At 35.7% G+C, this 23388-nt stretch overlaps 1 protein-coding gene across 3 annotated transcripts; it reads left to right on the forward strand.

Annotated features, from left to right (window-relative positions):
* Nucleotides 1–641: 641 nt before the first annotated feature.
* Nucleotides 642–7842, forward strand: LOC110450081. 3 transcript variants are annotated; one of them, XM_021497331.1, is made up of 6 exons: nt 642–671; nt 1400–1460; nt 2813–3013; nt 5088–5201; nt 5999–6157; nt 7725–7842. In XM_021497331.1, exons 1-6 carry the CDS (start codon nt 669–671, stop codon nt 7727–7729), a joined length of 543 nt encoding a protein of 180 aa, XP_021353006.1. In that variant the 5' UTR covers nt 642–668; the 3' UTR covers nt 7730–7842. The 3 variants fall into 3 exon arrangements, with proteins under 3 accessions (XP_021353006.1, XP_021353005.1, XP_021353007.1); XM_021497330.1 differs by having other exon boundaries at nt 657–686; XM_021497332.1 differs by lacking the exon at nt 642–671 and adding an exon at nt 955–1046.
* Nucleotides 7843–23388: the final 15546 nt, after the last annotated feature.

Here is a 23388-nt window from a genome sequence, read left to right on the forward strand (position 1 = left end):
AATAGCCCCATTTATCTGGAAAGCCTTAACGGTCATAACTTTGTATTTCAAGAGGAAAAATATTTTTTGTACTTCATTATTTATAAATTGTCAAACATTAAAAACTTTCCAAAAATAAAACAATGCAATACAATGATATGTGACGTTTCCCATGACAAGGGGATTCCCATAAAAAGTAGTTCCGGCTATTAGGTAAATACATTTGTACAACATTCCGTATTGCACATGTGCAATACGGAACGTTGTATTTCATGGTCTAAATATTGCGTGTATTACTATAACAAGATTAACAGGTATGTGATAAATATAAATATAGCATGAGCCTTTAACTTTATATATATTTTTATTACACCATCTTTGTTGTTCTACAAGAGTTGACGCTAAAGTGCATTTGTAATTTTGGCTTCATTTTGTTAGGTTGTAGTGGGATGTCATGATGTATCATGACGTCATCAAGTTTTGTGTTGTGTTGTACTGTCAACAAAGGTAAACGTTTCCCCTGATGAAACTCTGAAAAGGTGAAAGTACTAGGGAGGTACGAAGAAACTAATGTCAATTTTATCGAGCACAAAGTACGTTTCAGCAGTGTTAAATGACCATTGTCTTTGCCATATCTTATCTGCATTAACCTTTGAGCGAAATGTCATCAGCGTCGGTGTAACGCTTGAATGGTGAGTCATATTGCGGTAAGATAACAAACTTGTGTAATATTGCTTATCGATTGGCAAGGCTAAATGGTATACCAAATGTTTTGAAGCTAAAATGCCTCGAATATTTATGACTTATTATCATTTCGTAATACACAAACACATATTGTTGGGTGTATAAGAAAACATATATAACTCATAAACGTTAATAAAGGAAAATATCTATTCTTATTTTACATTTAATCAGGTGTATGTAGTTAAACATCCTTATCTTAAGTCAATGCACTTTATACAAATTTATCTATGGAGATGACCTGATGGTTAGTGTTATCTACAAGGAGTCCGATATATAGACGTAAACATCAAATATTGCTCAATACCCTCTATCTTCTTGTGTCAGTAAGTATGTTTCCGTAGTGTAAAAAAGTTAACATTTTCAATCGATTGCTTTTTAATCGGTTTATTAGCTAAATTACATCAGTGTCTGATATAAATTCGTTATGTATGAAGTAAGAGTTTTATCATCAACGCAGAATGTTCACATTGTTTTGATTGTTATCTGAAATAGTTCTCGTTTTTTCAACGAAATACTTCCAATAATCTGTAATTTAACATTAACAGCGTATCTTTATATTGTTTAAGTTTTATATGTGTTCAATAATCATTTGTTTGTCTTGCATACAAATGATATGAACTCTATCGTAGATATATCGTTAAACAATTCAACCTTAACAGTTTGTTTTTAATTACAGAAATATACTGAAATGTCGTTTTATTTGGTAATTTTGGCCCTTGCGGCGACAACTTGCAAAGGTAATGTGTTTTTGTTATACTATTATAGACTCTTCAATTTTCGCCAAGAATTCTTTTGCACCAATGTTTGATCACTTTATTTGTCAAGATAACAATAAGTGATAAGAACATAACAAACAGTTATTACATATATTAGTCAAATCTTAGAAATGTCACGTCCTCGCATCGAGAACTCTGGCAGTGACAACAATGTCATTTTATGAGCATTATACTAATAATGATAATTGGAGGTTCTTATAAACCGCTTTATCACAACCTAGTTCGTAGGTCGTCTCAAAGCGGTTCACAAATTAGTATTCGTGGTTATAGGGCCGTTGCAACCAGCCAATACATTTTTCAACTCCCTGGGGAGCATACAGCCGGGTGCCATTTCGGCGCTAACAGCTAGCATTCAACAATTTTCAAAAACATCGACCTTAATATCACACAAAGATATAACATATTTCCCTGCGAGATTCTGATGCCGACCATAACACTACCCATAGTCTTCTTCAGCCTGTTGAACCTCACCCTCTGTTTTAAGGTTGTCCGTTAGCAGTCGATCATACTATTAGGAACAATCTCTCAAGTAACGAATCACCTGACACCGTAGGTAGGGGAAGCAAAAAAATAAGCATTTTTTAGCATTTAAAAATAGTATAAATGTCAACCGTGTTGTCTTTGAAAGCTAACTATATTAGTAAGTTAACTGCTTTTGAAAGAATGGGACATAACAATTACCACGTGAAATGTGTAATCTCTTCATTTATGACGTCATTTTTCTATTTGTCAATGAGTTGTTTGATTCCATGCTCAATATGACGTTTTGCTTGGCTTTGAATCATTTGCCCGAAATAGTTATCATTTTTAAAGTGTCGGTCTATCGTTATATCTTATAAGAATAATATAATATCAATTTACACAAGCACAGTAATTATAAAAGAAAGCGTTTCATTCGATTACTGATGGCTATGCTTTTAATGTAGATATACAGTTGGTACAGTATGAACCAACTTGCATGACTTTATTATCGTATATACAGTGCATAGTAAAGTTATAAACGACAATTCTTACCGGTAGGATAACAGGTATAACTAATAAATAAATAGATAAATTACAACGAAATATAAATAACAATATGAAACACATATATACATATTAATCATATCATCAAAAATTTATACCGGTGAGATTTATAAAGATAAAAAAAAAATTAATATGTATAAATGTAAGAAAAATTACTACGCAATTCACATAACAATATGAGAGTTACTTTGTTCTAATAATCCAGAAAATATTCGGAAAAGAAAATTTCAGAAATAACGGAGTTCCACTAAATAAATAAAGTAATACATAGAAATTTTTATCTGCAGAAATGAGTAGTCTTGCTACCACAACAAATATGTTTACAACGCGCATGCCTACTCCTCCTGCGACTGACATGACTACTGCTACAAAAGCAACCGAATGTGTTGATGTATTTCACCACTGTGCAGCCTTTAATACAACAGCATGTGATGCCAATCACCAAAGCTGGGCTAAGAAATATTGTGCTAAATATTGTAATTTATGTGGTAAGTCATTTGCTTATAATATAATATGTAATACTAGCGGAAAAAAGAAACTGTACACGCGGAGAATTGTTATAGAACATGTATTACCAACTGTATATACATGAAAATTCACACGCATGACCGAGTATGACACTTACACACTATCCCTGTGTCATTGACAGTTTTTCCCGTGCAGTTTGCTCTCTATAGGCGTTGACCAGTTTGCCCGTTTCTCTCGTCCAGCCATCCAATTCGACAATGAAAGACACCAGTGAACAGTAAAAACAGCATTATAACGTTTTAATTTGTGATTAATGCTATGCCGAGGCTCAATAAAAATGACCGCGCTCTGGATTATTGGTATGCTTCAAGCTGGTATGGGCCAAGCCGTTGTCTGTACACGTTTTCATGTCCATCGAAACACAATCCGGGATTTGTGGAGACGACATCAACAGTTTGGCCACGTCGGCGATCGATCTCGTGCGAGACGTCCACGTGTGAAGTCACGTCAACAGGACAACCATATTCGGCTTGTCCATTTGAGAAATCGCTTCCAAACGGCAAGTTTGACTGCACGGACAATACCTGGGTTGCTACCAATAAGCCCGAGAACTGTGCGGAACCGATTGCGTGACCGAGCTATCCGTCCGCGACGTCCTGCAATCCGCCCAGTTCTTCTGTCACGTCATCGTGTAGCACGTCTGGACTAGTGCAGAAGGCATCTGCGATTTACTTGGCGGGATTGGGCAGGCATTTTGTTTACGGACGAGTCGCGAGTCCACCTGGATAGTAGTGACGCCGTTCTAGAGTATATCGTCGCGTTGGAGAACGTTTCCGTGACGCGTGTGTGGTACAACGACGTTCTTTCGGCGGAGGCAGCGTTATGATTTGGGGCGGCAGCACAGCCAACGGGAGAACGCCTCTGGTGGTTGTTAACGGGAATTTGAACGCGCTACGTTACCGTGACGAGATCCTCCGGACCCACGTCGTTCCATTCGTGCAAGGGCAGCAACGTCACATTACGCTACAGCAGGACAACGCCAGGCCACACACAGCTCGTGTCGCTATGGACTTTCTGGCCCAGCAGAACGTTGACGTGTTGCCCTGGCCTGCTGTATCCCCCGATCTGTCGCCCATTGAACACGTCTGGAATGAAATGAAGCGCAGATTACGGGCATTACCTAATCAACCGGTGACGTTGGCTGATTTGCCTCCAGCGTTGGTACAGATCTGGAATGCCATCCCACAAGCATTCTTGAACCGTCTGATAGGCTCCATGCGCCGACGTTGCCAGGCTTGCATTCAGGCAAACGGTGGACATACGAGGTATTAACTTTGTGAACTCAGTATTAACCTCTGCTGTGTTTACGTCACTCCTGAGCGGAACTTATTGATTCCATAACGTGAAAAATGGAATACAACTGTTAATAAATAGCAAATAAATTGTCCCTGAAAACCTTGTGGTTCTACGTCATACACATTTATTTTTATGACACATTATCGGCATGCACAGTTTCTTTTTTCCGCTAGTATATATAATGTAATAATACTTGACGCAGGCAAAAGCCTACATATCCAGATCATATGTATGGTCGGGCTCTAGGCTGACGCCCCGACAGTGGATAAGTTCATTATTGTATAGTTCATGATTATAAAATATTATGGTTGTCCCCAGTGCTTATCAAGCCGGGCTTCAAGCGTGTTTATTGTTGATGATGTGACGACGTGATTTGGCAAAGAATTCCAATGGTTCTTCTTTAAAGGAGTACTTTGTTAAGTTCAATTTGGACATTCCTTTTTCAATTCGAAAACTATGACCTCTTGTTCGTTTGTTCTATTTTATATTCAAAAAAATATTATGAAACAATTCAATAATTTTCATAATAAAATTTTACTGACATGGACATTTTACGAAAAAGTGTCTAAATATTCCGAAGTTTCAATTTTTCGTAAAGGAATGCTGTACCCCCCCCCCCCCCCCCCCCAAAAAAAAAGTCATATCAGCTTTAACTGTTTAATTATTGATATGAATCTTATTATATTATCATTCATGATAGATTAGACCCGATGAAGTGTTTGTATTATAATGTTTTAGATGATTCCTGTGTCGATAAAGAGCCGAACTGTGAGACATATGGCCTGGCCGCCTGTCAGACTGCCTTTTCATCATGGGCCACAAAGAACTGTGCCAGATTCTGTGGAATATGTAGTAAGCTTCTGATATGTAATGACATAATATCACCGTGGTTAGGGGTTTTATTGCATGAGTTTTATGTCAAAGATCCCTGTTTTCTACTGACTGGGCTCCAATACTACTGTTATTAGTAATCCGTGACACAACGGTATAAAGGAATCTTCCACACGTTGTGTAGCTTCTGAATCCTAACGTGAACTCTGTTTAATATTTTTTAGTAACCAGAAAAAAATAAACATAAACATATATAATAAGCAGGCATGGAAGAAATTATGCAAAAAAATAAATAAATAGTTTGGTCAAAGCCACTGACGTCATACATTCCTTAACTTATAAAGTGTTTTTCATTAAGTCTAGGTATTCTGCTTTGGCAAAGTTTGATGTCAGATAAAATTGACGCGACTTTAAGATCTTCTTTATATGACACGTCCAACCAAATCATGTAAACTGTAAAATTGCAAAAATAGGATGGAACCGACCATTTTTGTAATGTAAGTGGTTAATTTCGGACGTCATCATACATTCCCTTGTGACGTCACTGATAGTTGTATTAAACATGCAACTTATAAAAAAAAGTACAAAAGTCCTAAGTTATCAATGGTTACAGACCATATTCTATTAGGGATTCGCCGATTATCGCTGTAACACACATTCATAATTGTCAATAAACTGTCCTATATTAATTAAAAAACACAAACATAGAGACTTCTCAGAATGCTTTACGAAAAAAGAAAACGACGTGTGATGAATTATTTTCTTGTGTATTTCATACTTAGAGTTATCTTTTTTAACTTATGTCTACCATCTCGTAGTTAATGCAGAAATACCAACACCTCCAGCATCGCCAGACGCGTTGCCATCGCGGGCTGGGTGCCACGATGTTCAAGACTGCAATGCCTATTCTCGTGACGTGTGCACGGACTATGCAATTTGGGCCCGTCAGCACTGTGCGTCATATTGTGGATTTTGCAGTAAGTATTTACGTATCGCCAAGTCAGCAACTTAGAAACTTGACCAAATTGTACATAGTTCATACCTAAGTATACGTACGCCTAATGCCTAGCCGAATCGACTTGTATTTCGATCGCCATCTCGAACACGTGAACACCGTAGTTTACGCTAACTTTACTGGTAATATGTGCAATAAAGATGGCAGAATATATGTTTATCCCCATCCTAGATAATGAAGGGGTTACGCTCACTTTCCTCTGTTTATTCTGGGTTGTGTCATAGCAAACTTAAAGGCACGCGGCTACTTATTTGATTGGGCTCAGGTTAAAAACCTCACAAATCAGTAGGCTGATACGTGTACCTGTCCTTTGAAGATTACAGAGGAACGACACCCGACTTCAAAACCTGTCTATGTTTCCGTTATGCGACCGCGAGATTCATTCGATGTACATCAAATGATCGCACAAGTCTTCTTGTCTTAACAAAAGGTGGCACAAACTGAGCCTTTAATTTTGTTATTGGACATATTCCAGAGGTGCGGAGGGTGAAAGTGAGCGTAGCCCCCAGAGTATCGAGGATGATTTAGCCCCTGGAGTATCGATGATGATTTAGCCCTGGAGTATCGAGGATGATTTACATTTAGCCCCTGGAGTATTGAGGATGATTTAGCCCCTGGAGTATCGAGGATGATTTAGCCCCTGGAGTATCGAGGATGATTTAACCCTTTAGAGTATCGAGGATGATTTAGCCCCTGATTATCGAGGATGATTTAACCCCTGGAGTATCGAGGATGATTTAGCCCCTGGAGTATCGAGGAAGATTTAGCCCCTGGTGTATCGAGGACGATTTAGCCCCTGGAGTATCAAGGATGATTTAGCCCCTGTAGTATCGAGGATGATTTAGCAACTGGAGTATCGAGGATGATTTAGCCCCTGGAGTATCGAGGATGATTTAGCCTCTGGAGTATCGATGATGATTTAGCCCCTGGAGTATCGAGGATGATTTAACTCTTTAGAGTATCGAGGATGATTTAGCCCCTGGTGTATCGAGGATGATTTAACCCCTAGAGTATCGATGATGATTTAGCCCCTGGAGTATCGAGGATGATTTAACTCTTTAGAGTATCGAGGATGATTTAGCCTCTGGAGTATTGAGGGTGATTTAACCCCTGGAGTATCGAGGATGATTTAGCCCCTGGAGTATCGAGGATAATTTAGCCTTGGCAATGATGCTTTATGAGCCTGTTCTAACATAGAAACCTGTAGTCTTTAGTAACTGCCATAGTCGTTCCTCAAGTCCTGTTGTCTCGTTTCCTATTGACATTGATTTTAAGGTATATCTTGGGGTTTAGTTGCTATGGTGTTTATAGTTTATATATTGTCCGATTATACTTTCAATTTTGTTCTGATCAAGTCTGATATGACTACAAATGTACATAATCTTACTGCACACTTTCAATATCAATGTTGCTTTTCCTTTTTCTTTTTGTTTAACTATGTTTTGATTATGTAATAGAACAATTTTTACACAGACCACTGAACACGGAAACAAAAGTAATAAATTTTGTCCTTTCTCTGTTTTGTTCAGCTTAGGATCAACAATCTGACGTCAGCAAATCTTACTGCAGTTGTATACATGTGTTCTTGGAGTTTTAGTTGACTCTATATACTCAGCTGTAAACAAATCAACATGAAATAAAAGAAAAAAGAAAAAAGTTTTCCCTTCAATCATTTCGTGAAAGAAAAAAAGTATTGAAGTATATAAAATTCTGCAATTTTACATCTGGTCAATTCTGGTCATTGACAAGATGTAAATGGTTATCCATTTACTGTATACCGGGAAATGTTTGTTGCAGTACAATTTAAATCATTTTTCGTCCGTCTTAATGAAGGCGAATTTATCATCACAGCGATTGGTTTGATTTGTTTGTGTTTTTGGTCCTATTTACAGCTTGGTCATTTTGGTGGTGGATGAAAGCCGGAGTTCCCGGAGAAAACCACCGACCTACGGCTAGTACCTGCCCCACTTGAGTCTCGAACCTAAGTGGGGCAGGTGAAGGTGGTGGTGAAGGCCTAATGGTAGCAGAATATCATACGACTTAACCCCTTGGTCAATGCCCCCCCCCCCCCCCTTCACAGCAAACATAAGTTACAAAATAGTGTGCATAGTAATTAAATGTGAAGGGCGAAAATAGCTCTGAGTGAATATGGATAATTCTGGCGAAGGGCAAAAGTTTGAATGGGCAAAAAAAATCCCGGCATACAGTATCTAACTCGAGCTTGTTCATTTTCAAATTTAATTTCAACAATATGTTTACACATGTATGTATAATCATACCCTAGAAAACAGGATCCCAAACCTAGAAATATAACTTTTGATACCGGGTTGTCAAAACATGTACACAGAAATCTAATATTTTTATCTCTTACCATAGTGATGACCGTTAAAATTCTCCAGTGTAGATCGATATCGTTCCGATAGTAAACCCAGACTACTTCATATACATAATATTAGCAACAGAACGCATCGTGTCAGTTGATACTGATACCTAAAACAGAAACTGGAGTAGAGAATCAACTGGGCCATGTATTCACCGTGCATAGGCTAGGGTAGGCTGGTATGTAACTGTTTAGATAAAGGAAAATTAACGATCCTCAAACTATAGCCGACATGTTTATTAGACAACTTTAAAGAGCATGATCGTCCTGATGCAGGTAAATGTCATGACATGCAGATGGAAATGAACGTAAGAATACAAAGTTATTACCTCGGTAGGATTTACCTCCCTTGGTCCGGTTCTGCTTCCACTTTACAACAAACCATATTACTCTGATAACACTGTACACTTTAACGGAATATTTAAACGATCAAGTAATAATAAATATACTTTATTATACCAAGCATACCACAGCATCAACGCCCAAGAACAAAATCAGAAAAAAAATCGAAACCTGATTTTCTCGAAAGTGCATATAAAATGAATAAGTATCTCTCATATGCAAATGGTTAAGTGAAGATAAAAGATGAACACGTAAGCAATAAATCATAAACAGCACTAGTTAGATTACATTTCCCTTCGAAAAAATTGGAAAATAATATTCAAAGTTGTTTAAGAAAATCTAAATTTGCAGGGTAAAGCTATTGAGCAGTTTCGCCATGTTCCTTATGTTTCTAGAGGCAGCATATGGCGACAGAAGGGTACTCACATACACTGCACATAATGTATCCCAGAATTCTGAAGTCTCGACAAAGTGCACGTGGCGGAGGCCTGGCCGATGCATTATTAATAGTGTCCATATACTTGTATGGCAAATGATATGGACAGTCTATGTATCTTCAGAAAACAATTTCATTATTAGAAATTTAGCTACGTTTATTTACAAAGCAAATGAATTTAGACATGGACTTTTGTTTAATGTAACTCAAATTAATTCCTTGCATCCTTCGCTTCGCATTTTTTGTTTGTTTGTGTTAAAGTATATTGCATCCTGTGTTCATGCTTACTATTGTGAATGAAAATGTTCCTTGTGAATGTGTGTTATTTTGTTGCTATACAATTCATGTAAATGCCCTCAATATTTGAGAGCAAATATGTATTTATTATTGCCATCATGTCAATGTCATGTTTAACTGTATGTAAAGCACGAAGGTATTGTTGCCTATTGCAAATTAAAAAAAAAAAAAAAAAAACAAGGAGTGTATACTTTAGGGCTGTATGAACTGTGTGGAAGCACCTGTGGCGTGTATGTGTAAGCCCGTTAAAATCTTTGAGCTGTATTCGTTTAACATTTAAATGTAAATTATATGGCAATTAATGCTGGTTTTACCCCAGTTTATTTAAATATGCTTTAAAGACAGTTACATTATCAATTACCCATTAATATAGAAGATTTTTTTTTATATACTATGCGTGTTGGATATTACATTCGTGCACCTAAATATGACGATATTGACCGACTTCTTGACTGTCTGTTTATTAATTGTTCAAAAGTAATGTATCAGGACACCCGCCAAGATATCACATTAACCTTTGTAATGTGTCTGAACTACAACCGACTTATTTTTCTCAATGTTTTGTATCGTACTAGTAGGCGGTGTAAAATAACATAAAACAATTCCCAGAACTTCTTTATCAGAATATCAAATTTACCAAAGTACTTCTTCTATAAATTAATTTGCTTCTGTCGGACCTCAGATAACCGGATTCCTTCCCTAAAATTTGGCAACACACTGGAATGCATACATCCTGTTTGGGTGATTACAGGTACCAAGTATTTCTGCCGTAACTTATATTGGGATTCGTTTTACTTCCGAACGACCGCAGATAACCCTATTCGTTTTTCAGATTTACACAGAAAGAAACGCAGATAGCTTGATAAAAAGGTCGGTATTGTAGGGATTAATGAAATCCGTTTTTCCTAGAAAACAAATCCAGTCCTCAAAATGTGAGATATGCCATTATCCGGAGAATAGCAAATTTCAACTACATTTTGATTTATGATTGAGTACAGCTTTCTTCCTTGTTATGTGAAAAATGAATCTAACATTGTACACAATGTGGAAATAAGAATTAGAAATTAGGGGACATTATTGACAAGCTTAAAATTCTTAAACACCTAGTCATATTCTCTTTGTACATTTCTTTTTACGTTTCATATTTAGTTTCATCGATTTTAAGTTTAAATCACAGTATGCTTTACATTTTGACAATTTCTTTTGTTTTGGAAAGGAAATAATGTTTAGATAATCTCAAATAATGTTTAAGCGTTTGAAGACTTAATAAGATTATATTTTCTTGACTAGATGGAAGAAATCAAATTGGGTAATACATATGTCAAGTAAACGTATCAATTAAATTGAAACAAAAATAATTCGAAGTATGAACGCAAATTGGTTACACACATATTTACCATGAAGCTTTAGAGTTCTAGATGGAATATGTATATAAGCTGTTACACACATATTTACCAAGAAGCTTTAGAGATTTAGATGGAATATGGACATAAACGGTTCCACACCTATTTACCATTATGCTTTAGAGTTCTAGATGGAATATGTGCATAAACGGTTACACACATATTTATCATGAAGCTTTAGAGTTCTAGATCGAATATGTATATAAGCTGTTAAACACATATTTGCCATGAAGCTTTAGATTTCTAGATGGAATATGTGCATAAACGGTTACACACATATTTACCATGAAGCTTTAGAGTTCTAGATGGACTATGTATATAAGCTGTTACACCCATTTTTACCATGAGGCTTTAGAGTTCTAGATGGAATATGTATATAAGCTGTTAAACACATATTTACCATGAAGCTTTAGAGTTCTAGATGGAATATGTATATAAGCGGTTACACACATATTAACCGTGACGCTTTTGAGTTCAAGATGGAATATGTATATAAGGGGTAACACACATATTTACCATGAAGCTTTAGAGTTCTAGATGGAATATGTATATAAGGGGTAATACACATATTTACCATGAAGCTTTAGAGTTCTAGATGGAATATGTATATAAGCTGTTACACACATATTTACCAAGAAGCTTTAGAGTTCTAGATGGAATATGTACATAAACGGTTACACACATATTTACCATGAAGCTTTAGAGTTCTAGATGAAATATGTATATAAACAGTTACACACATATTTACCATAAAGCTTTAGAGTTCTAGATGGAATATGTATATAAGCGGTTACACACATATTTACCATGAAGCTTTAGAGTTCTAGATGGAATATGTGTATAAGCGATTAGCGTTCATACAAGTATGAAATTAAAGAAAAATACTGTTCAACCCTTATGTGTTTAATAGTATTGATTAAATATAGTAGTCAGAAGTGTACATTTCTTCTTCGCAAAAGGGGTTCAAAAGTGAAACTTATACAGGTACAAAAATTTGTCACTTCAACTAAATTATATATGTATGTATAAAACGGATAAAAGTATACAATTTATAACAGGTGTCTGGTCGCTATCGGCCGTTTCAAGTAAAGCTTGATAAAACCAAAATTCTGAGAATTCCAATATAACACGCTGATTACGGTGTACATACATTGTCACTGTGTCCAATAGATCTTATCAATGGCGTCTCCTTGGCCTGGACGCTCCTTTTAAAGCTGGAAATAAAACAAACAGTTCGTGGGGTTCTCAACAGTAATTGTATTTTTTCTGAACTTCAATCTGAAATGTACTCGTCCACTTTGCATTGTTGTATGCGTTTAACAAACATGATTTTAATTTATCGTTTTGATGTTGAAAATACTCTTATCTTTATAGCAGTAAGTCATATAACATTACAGATTGAAGAAAGTACACATGATAAGTACTTTTGTTGATAGAAATCGTTAAATGTTCGTTTATTATGGATTATAAATCCGTTTAAATTAATCTCTATTTTGTAAAAATGCCATTTCAAATTTATTCTGAGAATTAGTCGTTGAACTTAGGGACAAAACACTTGAACGGAGACCCCACCTTCAAACAATCTTCTTGCATGTTTGGCAGGTAAATTGGAAAGTCTGTTGTATTTTGGTAGTTGCTTAGACCCAACCAGGATCTACATTTGAATTTAAAATGTCATAAATCGAATCATCATCCTATTTTTGAATACATTATGAAACAAATGCTTGTAAAGGCTTTTAAAATTGATGCAAATAAATGAAATAATATTGGAACCTGGCACTAACAGGTTATGCGATTTGTTTTGTATAAATTACAGTGAATTTTTGATGAAAGATAGGCCTAGAGAATTCATGATTTTAACAGAATGCACTATTGGGAATGAGGGAAAACAGATATTTCCATATCACCTGGCAACCCGCTTAGGATATTATTTAGGGAGGGGATCACGCTATATCATCTATGAGTCTGAAGTATTCTTTACAGCTGTTACTTTTTCTTTTTGTCGAATGTTTCCTGAGGTGTTGACGCTATTATATTTAATAAGTGATTTAATATTTATATTGTTTGTATGACTAATTTCAGGTTTCTATCGATCTTGACTTTGAATATATTGTGCACATTTATATTACGTTGCTGTTATACAGACAAAATAATTGTACATATGTTCTGGAGCCCTTTAGACATAGATGTTTGACCTTAGATTTTGACCTTGATTTTAGATGCACCGATTTTACCTTCATTATAACTGGAGAGTCTTAAATGGATAAAATGCTTTTTGGTGAAATACTTGTTTGAAGCTTCATTTTCTTTCTGCAGCGACTGTCGTAGTCTTTCGATATTTTTATTTTATATATTTGCGATAACGCTGTATTATATAACAGTTTTACAAACACATCTTTTAACTGTAGAGGTTATATCATGCCGATACATATGTATTTCGACCAAAGGAACAATGAAATAATTAGGAATGCGACAGTCACCATATGGTGTCTGTTAGTGTTTGTCATTAGGTATAGCAACAGTTGTTCGTTCGCTATTTGTACTTCACCACCTTCCTTGTCCAAATTATATTCATCACCCTGACAGCTTTATCATGTACGATAACGTTTTCTCGCACCTCAGACAGAGATATCCCACGTCATATCAAGTGCTAGAATTGTTATGTCGTCGGGTATGTCTGGGACCATTACGTGAAATTTCGCAGAATTTCTAAAAATATCCTTTCAAATAATTCTGAGACTCAAGTATGCTTTATAGTCCTGGATCCTAGAAACGAAATATTTGAACGTAAACCCCACCTTCAAACAATCTTCTTGCATGCTTGGCAGGTATGGTAGATAGTCTGTTTTATTTTGGTAGTTGCTAAAACCAAGACCAGGATCTTCAATTAAGTTTAAAATGTCATAAATCGAATCATCATCCTATTTTTGAATACAAACTACATTATGAAACAAATGTTTGTAAAGGCTTTTAATATTGATGCAACTAAATGAAATCAAATTGAAACCAGGGACTTATATACAATTATGGACTTTTGTGCTGGTGAATATGATATGATATGATATGAACCTAAAAAAGCGATATTGACCGAGGCAAAGCCAAGGTTAATTTAAGTTGTATTGGTAGCCTTTACTTGAATGAGTCTTCGTGTAAAATTTAGCCATGGCGGAATACAACAGTACGGTATCGTAGCTTTCGAAGACATCGCCAAGGTTCTTTCCCTTCAGATAAGCATGGAGGACACGTTCTCTGTTGTCGTCTGACAAATCGGGTTTCGTTTTAACTGTGTATGCGCTACGACAGGTTTTGGATAATTTCCATATATAGGTTTTATTTAGAAATCGATATTTACCGGATGACCAGTCAACATGAGTTTTTGAGGACTGGTCACGTGTATAGGTTACGACCAATGTGGTTGCATCCTCTTTTCAAGCATATACATACTAACAGGTTATGCGATGTTTGTTTTGTACACATTCCAGTGCATTTTCGATGAAAGATAGAGAATTCACAATTTTGACAGAATACACTATCGGTAATGAGGGAAGGCTTATACTGCCGGAGCACTTGGGAACTCGCTCATGATATTATTTAGGGAGGGGATCATAATATCGTCATCTATGAGTCTGAAGTATTCTTTGCTGCTATTACTTTCATTTGTATCGATTAATTTCTGATGTAATGACGCTATTATATTTAATATGTTATTTGATATTTAAATCATTTTTATGACTCGTTTCAGTTTAAGTTATTGTGCACATTTATATTAAGTATGTTCTGTAGCACTTGGAGGTAGTTGATTGACCTCAGATTTTGACCTTGATTTTAAACATTCTATTTTGACCTTTATTACTACTAATGAGTCTTAAATGAACGAAACTGCCTATTGGTACAGTAATTGTTTTCAACTTTATTTGGATTTCTGTATGGACAATTTTAGTTTTAGATATTTCTATTGTATATCTTTTCGATAATATATAAACCGTCGACAACACTGTATAAAATGTTTGTTTTATAAACCCGTCCTGTAACCGTAGAGGTTATATCATGCTGATATATCGACCAGGGGAACAATGAACTAATTAGGAGTGCCGCATGTGTGCCTGTAAGTGTTTGTCATTTGGTATAGCAACAGTTGTTTGCTCGCTATTTTTTTCCCACCAACTTCCTTGTCCAATTATATTACCAACCAGAGTATTTTTCCAACTACCAGAATAAGATCAGAAACCATTTAAATGCGTTTTGACTACCATATTGAAAATATCAATTTTCCCCCTCGGTGTTTTTTTTGCGGAAACGAATCACTCAGCGATATTTAGCATAACCCATATTTGTAAACTTAGTTTGCACAGAAAAAGTTAATCTAATCATTCGTATTTGTAAGATAAAATATATTTTAAAAGGTTTTATTTTCATCTCGTCGGCTTTCGTGCAATGCGGCATCGGACTTTTTCTGAATTCGTGACTTCACGTCACGTCATTGTTAACCCATAGTGATGTCACGTCACGTGAAACGGGCTGTAAGATAGAAACATCATTCAACCCTCTCTTATGCAGGACAACTCTGTCTTACAAACACGTTTATCCAGAGGGCAAAGAGTAGTCTGTACTAATTGACCTGGTAATTTTTTAGGAATTTACACGCAAAATGCTTCATTAATAGTGGTGCAAACTTTGTCGCTAACAGATAGTTCATATTGTAGCCATATCGTTAAAGTATTGGCAGTTCATCAAATAACGGTAGAAAATAATCAGTGTTCATCATTTATTAGCGAGCACTTCGCGATCGGCCGAGCAGTGCGAGCCTTTATAGCAACACATGTACGGAAAGTACGGGAAAATGAAAGTGAATTGATTTTATGCTATATGAATGATTCAAAAACTTTCGTCTTTCCGGTCGTTCAGGCTCGCAAAAAACGGCAACATGCGTTGCTCCGTGCCTGCGTTGATGTTCCTTTTTTGCACAGACAATTAATTAGATGTTTTCTATGAATACCCTGTATTTTTGTCATATCTACGGGGGAATTTTTATGTTCAGAAACAATCTCACTTTTTTTTTTACAATTCGATTTAAGTGATGAAATCCTTAGATGTCCTACATAATTATTATTTTGATATTTTCATTTTTCTCGAACCGAAAATTGTTTCCATCCAGTTCATGGGCTTGGTTATTTGTCCTTAGCTTCAAAATAGCATCAGTTGATACTAATAATTCCGTATATGCATACCAAACTAATAACATATTTTACCTGTAACTGAGCGAGATCGGGTTATCTCAGTCGAGGGTTAAGATTCTGCAACAAAATCCTAACCGAGTAATCGCTCAGTTACAGGGTCTCGCACCTTTTAGTTCGAAAAGAACAATTCAATTTTGCTAAAAACTATAAGTATTCCGCCAAGAGCTTCAAATGATAATGACCTCTTCACTACTAAATCTACATTTGAATGCTTCCGCGTAAAAATGTAGTCCGTCCTTACATAGATGCAACGTATTTCAAAGTGTAGATTTTATTTTATATACAACATTAAATATCTAACAACATCAAAACGAAATGTCACGTAAATGTACAAGACAGATCGGACGAGAAAAATCTAGCATGGGGTATAACGTGGGATATCTATGTCTGAAGTGCGAGAAATACGTATTTTGTGATGAAATATGCCGAGTTGACGCTCACAACATGTTGAGACGTCACTGTTAACACGCGTCCACCATATAGTGTTGGCAACACATTCACTGAAGCCAACTCGAATTTTCTGTAGCTATACAACATCATTTAGAACATTTTGATTTAGTTTATTATTATTCCTACAGATTCGCCGAATATCGCTGTAGCACATTCACAATTGTCAATAAACTATCCTATATATGATTAAAATCATGTAAAATATAGAGACTTCTGAGGCTACTTTACGAAAAAAGAAAAAGACGTGTGATGAATTATGTTCTTGTGTATTTCATACTTAGAGTTATCTTTTTTAACTTATGTCTACCATCTTGTAGTTAATGCAGAAGTACCGACACCTCAAGCATCGCCAGACGCGTTGCCATCGCGGGTTTGGTGCCACGATGTCCAAGACTGCACTGCCTAATTTCGTGACGTGTGCACGGACTATGCAATTTGGGCCCGTCAGCACTGTGCGTCAAATTGTGGGTTTTGCAGTAAGTATTTACGTATCGCCAAGTCAGCAACTTAGAAACTTTTTACATAGTTCATACAAGTGTGCCTAAGTTTATGTACGCCTATGGCTTGTATTTCCTCGAATACTGGTCATTTGTGCAATGAAGATGGCAGAATATATGTTTATCCCCATCCTCGATAATCCAGGGGTTACGCTCACTTTCGCTCTCTTCATCCGTGGATTATGTCATAGCAAATTTGAAGGCATACGGCTACTTATTTGATTGGGCTCAGGTTAAAAACCCTCATAAATCAGTAGGCTGATGTACCTGTCCTTTGAAGATTATAGAGGAACGACACCCGTTATGCGATCGCGACATTCTTTCGATGTTCATCAAAGGATCGAACTAGTCTTCTTGTCTCACCAACAAGGTGCGGAGAGTGAAAGTTAGCGTAGCCCCTGGAGTATCGAGGATGATTGAGCCCCCGGAGTATCGAGGATGATTTAGCCTTAGCATATGTGCTCTATAAGCCTGTATACAATACATGTTCTAACATAGAAACCTGTAGTCTATTGTACATCTTGTAACTGCCATAGTCTTCCCTCAAGTCATGTTGTCTCGTTTCTTATTGACATTGATTTTAAGTTTTATTTTGGGGTGTAGTTGCTATGATGTTTATATATTTTCCGATTTTACTTTCAATTTTAACCTGGTCAAGTCTGATATGAATACAAATGTACATATTCTTACTGCACACTTTCGATATCATTGTTATTTTTCATTTTTCTCTTTGTTTAACTATGTATTGATTATGGAATAGAACAGTTTTTACACAGACCACTGAACACGGAAACAAAAGTACTATATGTTGTCATTTCTCTGTTTTTTTCCAGCTTAAGATCAACAATCTGACGTCAGCAAATCTTTCTGCAGTTGCATACATGTGTGCCTAGAATTTTAGTGACTTTGTCAACTCAGCTATATACAAATCAACATGAAATAAAAACTAAATAAAAAAATATATTATTCACTTCAATCAAGAAAAGGACTATTGAAGTATACAAAATTCTTCAATTTTACATCTGGTCAATTATGATCATTGACCAGATGGTTATCTATTTACTGTCATACCTGGAAATGTTTGCTGCAGTACAATTTAAATCATTTTTCGTTAGCCGTATTGAAGGCGAATTTATCATCACAGCGATTGGTTTGGTTTGTTTGTTTTACGTCCTATTGACAGCTTTGGTCATTTTGGTGGTGGATGGAAGCCGGAGTTCCCGGAGAAAACCACCAACCTACGGCTAGTATCTGGCGACTGCCACACGTAGGTCTCGAACCCGCGACCCAGTGGTGACGGCCTAGCGGTAGCAGACTATCAGATATCAGACGCCTAAACCACTTGGTCAGTGCACCCCCCCCCCCCTTCAAAGCGAATATAAGTAACAAAATAGTATTCATAGTAATTAAATGTGAAGGGCGAAAATAGCTCTGAGGGAATATGGATAATTCTGGCGAAGGGCAAAAGTTTGACTGGGCGAAAATTCCCGATATCAGTAACTTACTCTAGTTTGTTCATTTTCAAATTTAATTTCAACAATATATTAAAACATATATGTATCATCATACCCTAGAAAATAGGATCCCAAACCTAAACATATAACTTCCCCCTGTTTGATACAGGGTCGTCAAAACATGTACACGGAAATCTAATATTTTTATCTCTTACCACAGTGATGACCGTTAAAATTCTCCAGTGTAGATCGATATCGTTCCGATAGTAAACCCAGACTACGTCATATACATAATATTAGCAACAGAACGCAACATGTCAGTTGATACTGATACCTAAAACAGAAACTTGAGTAGAGAATCAAATGGGCCATGTATTCACCGTTCATAGGCTAGGGTAGGCTGGTATGTAAGGTTTAGAAAAGGAAAATTAACGATCCTCAAACTATAGCCGACATGCTTATTAGACAACTTTAAAGAGCATGATCGTCCTGATGCAGGTAAATGTCACGATATGTAGATGAAAATGAACGTAAGAATACAAAGTTATTACCTCGGTAGATTTTATCTCCCTTGGTCCGGTTCTGCTTCCTATTTACAATAAACCATATTACTCTGATAACACTGTACACTTTAACGAAATATTTAAACGATCAAGTAATAATAAATATACTTTATTATACCACGCATACCACAGCATCAACGCCCAAGAACAAAATCAGAAAAAAATTCGAAACCTGATTTTCTCGAAAGTGCATATAAAATGAATAAGTATCTCTCATATGCAAATGGTTAAGTGAAGATAAAAGATGAACACGTAAGCAATAAATCATAAACAGCACTAGTTAAATTACATTTCCCTTCGAAAAAATTAGAAAATAATATTCAAAGTTGTTTAAGAAAATCTAAATTTGCAGGGTAAAGCTATTGAGCAGTTTCGCCATGTTCCTTCTGTTTCTAGAGGCAGCATATGGCGACAGAAGGGTACTCACATACACTGCACATAATGTATCCCAGAATTCTGAAGTCTCGACAAAGTGCACGTGGCGTAGGCCTGGCCGATGCATTATTAATACTGTCCATATACTTGTATGGCAAATGATATGGACAGTCTATATACGGGCTGTATGAACTGTATGAAAGCACCTGTAGCGTATATGTGTAAGCCCGTTAAAATCTTTGAGCTGTATTCGTTAAACATTTAAATGTAAATTATAATGCAATTAATGCAGGTTTTTCCCCAGTTTATTTAAATATGCTTTAAAGACAGTTACATTATCAATTACACGTTAATATAGAAGATTTTTATGTATTATGCGTGTTGGAAATTACATTCGTGCACCTAAATATGACGATATTTACCGACTTCTTGACTGTCTGCTCATTAATTGTTCAAAAGTAATGTATCAAGACACCCGCCAAGATATCGCTTTAACCTTTGTAATGTGTCTGAACTACAACCGACATATCTTTCTCAATGTTTTGTATCGTACTAGTAGGCGGTGTAAAATAACATAAAACAATTCCCAGAACTTCTTTATCAGAATGAAATGCATACATCCTGTTTGATAACAAATGTACCAAAGTACTTCTATGATTAATTTGCTTCTGTCGGACCTCAGATAACCGGATTCGTTCCTTAAAACTTGCCAACGCAATGTAATATTGGGATTATTTTTACTACCGAACGACCGCAGATAACCCTATTCGTGTCTCCGATTTACACAGAAATAAGCAGACAGCTTGATAGGAAAATGTCGGTATTGTAGGGATTAATGAAATCCGTTTTTCCCAGAAAAAAAAATCCAGCTCTCAAAATGTGAGATATAACACTATCAAGAGAATAGCAAATTTCAGCTACAACTTGATTTATGATTGTGTACAGCTTTCTTTCTTGTTCTGTGAAAAATGAATTTAACATTGTACACAATGTGGAAATAAGAATTAGAAATTAGGGGACATTATTGACAAGCTTAAAATTCTTAAACACCAAGTCATATTCTCTTTGTATATCCCTTTTTACGTTTTTAACGTAGTTTCATCGATTTTAAGCTTAAATCAAAGTATGCTTTACATTTTGACAATTTCTTTTGTTTTGGAAAGGAAATAATTTTGTTTTCAGTGACACATGTATGTAATCTTAAATAACGTTTAAGTGTTTGAAGACTTAATAAGATTATAATTTCTTGGCTAGATGGGAAGAAATCAAATTGGATAATACATATGCCAAGTAAACGTGTAAATTAAATTGAAACAAAAATAATTCGACTGTTAACTTATTCTTCATCTGTACACATTTTTAACTGATCATACATCTGTTCTTGCATACACGCTGATGACTTAGAACAATTACTTGACTAACACTTTATATCGTACATTATACATTACATTTTTCCTTGTGGTAGGGAAACACGATAATTTGTTTTCCTGAGATTGATCATGCTTCACGAAACCCAATAATAGAAGGGAAACAAATTATCTTATTTCCTTACCGTTATGACAATAAAGGTATTATTGCTGTATACTGGAATTTTTTCGCCGAGTTTGATATTTGCCTTTTCGCCCCCATCTCCCCCCATAGGCGATATATCATGACAGCGAACATAAGTTAAAAAAACAACAACGTATTAATCAACATTGAACGGTGAAATTAAAACTGGCAAAAATGGATTTTACCAGCGAAGGCGAAAGTTTGACTAGGGGAAAATGTCCCTACTTACAGTATAATGAACTAAACCAATAACTTACAACAATGAAGATGATCAAACTTCCGTGAGATCGTTCTCAGTCTTCTTCAGTCCCTCGGAATTAAGGTGTGGTGCCTCTTACTATTTTTCAAGAGATGTTTCAAATGAGGGAAATAAGATCGGGACAACTCGAGCTCGTAAGGAGAAGTTATACACGTTGTTATATAGATAAATTAACGTTTCCTTTGTAAGTTCCCCTGTAAGCATTACCATAAAAAATACGTCCATAGGGCTATGAACGCCATTGGATCAGCGTCATTTTGAAGTTTTTCCTCCTGCCTCGAATAACATTAAAAAATGCGTTAGTAACAAATATTTTGATATGAACGGCTGTTTCAGGAATCTCTTTTGCATTGATTAGACAGACACTTTAATATCGAAAATATAATGAACCATCTGCTTTTAGGCAAATGATAACTAACAAATAATAATTGAAATATAAGAATTGGACGGCATTTGTTTTCAGTATTCATGCTGGTATGAATGCAAATCGGTTACACACATATTTACCATGAAGCTTTAGTCTTCTAGATGGAATATGTATATAAGCGGTTACACGCATATTTGCCATGACGCTTGATAGTTCTAGATGGAATATGTATATAAGCGATTACACACATATTTAACATGAAGCTATAGAGTTCTAGATGGAATATGTATCTAAGCGGTTACACACATATTAACCGTGAATCTTTAGTTCTAGATGGAATATGTATATAAGCGGTTACACACATATTTGCCATGACGCTTGATAGTTCTAGATGGAATATGTATATAAGCGATTACACACATATTTACCATGAAGCTATAGAGTTCTAGATGGAATATGTATCTAAGCGGTTACACACATATTAACCGTGAATCTTTAGAGTTCTAGATGGAATATGTATATAAGCGGTTACACACATATTTACCATGAAGCTTTAGAGTTCTAGATGGAATATGTATATAAGCGATAAGCGTTCATACAAGTATGAAACTTTAGAGTTCTAGATGGAATATGTATATAAGCTATTATATAAGCGGCTACACACTTATTTACCATGAGGCTTTAGAGATCTAGATGGAATATGTTTATAAGCGGTTACACACATATTTACCATGAAGCTTGATAGTTCTAGATGGAATATGTATATAAGCTGTTAAACACATATTTACCATGAGGCTTTAGAGTTCTAGATAGAATATGTATATAAGCGGTTACACACATATTTAACATGAAGCTTTAGAGTTCTAGATGGAATATGTATTTAAGCGGTAACACACATATTTACCATGAAGATTTAGAGTTCTAGATGGAATATGTATATAAGGGGTAATACACATATTTACCATGAAGCTTTAGAGTTCTAGATGGAATATGTATATAAGCGGTTACACACGTATTTACCATGAAGCTTTAGAGTTCTAGATGGACTATGTATATAACCTGTTACACACATATTTACCATGAAGCTTTAGAGTTCTAGATGGAATATGTATATAAGCGGTTACACACATATTTACCATGAAGCTTGATAGTTCTAGATGGAATATGTATATAAGCGGTAACACACATATTTACCATGAAGCTTGATAGTTCTAGATGGAATATGTATATAAGCGGTTACACACATATTTAACATGAAGCTTTAGAGTTCTAGATGGAATATGTATATAAGCGGTTACAGACGTATTTACCATGAAGCTTTAGAGTTCTAGATGGACTATGTATATAACCTGTTACACACATATTTACCATGAGGCTTTAGAGTTCTAGATGGAATATGTATATAAACGGTTACACACATATTTACCATGAAGCTTTAGAGTTCTAGATGAAATATGTATATAAACAGTTACACACATATTTACCATGAAGCTTTAAAGTTCTAGATGGAATATGTGTATAAGCGGTTACACACATATTTACCATGAAGCTTTAGAGTTCTAGATGGAATATGTATATAAGC

The sequence above is a fragment of the Mizuhopecten yessoensis genome, unplaced genomic scaffold (genome assembly GCF_002113885.1).
Source record: "Mizuhopecten yessoensis strain PY_sf001 unplaced genomic scaffold, ASM211388v2 scaffold4947, whole genome shotgun sequence".
In the NCBI taxonomy this organism is placed as follows: Eukaryota; Metazoa; Mollusca; class Bivalvia; order Pectinida; family Pectinidae; genus Mizuhopecten; species Mizuhopecten yessoensis.

Coding starts and splice junctions, on each gene's coding strand:
- LOC110450081 (XM_021497330.1), top strand. Junction 1,461..2,812: donor TGCGGCGACAACTTGCAAAG/GTAATGTGTTTT, acceptor TTTTATCTGCAG/AAATGAGTAGTCTTGCTACC. Junction 3,014..5,087: donor TAAATATTGTAATTTATGTG/GTAAGTCATTTG, acceptor ATAATGTTTTAG/ATGATTCCTGTGTCGATAAA.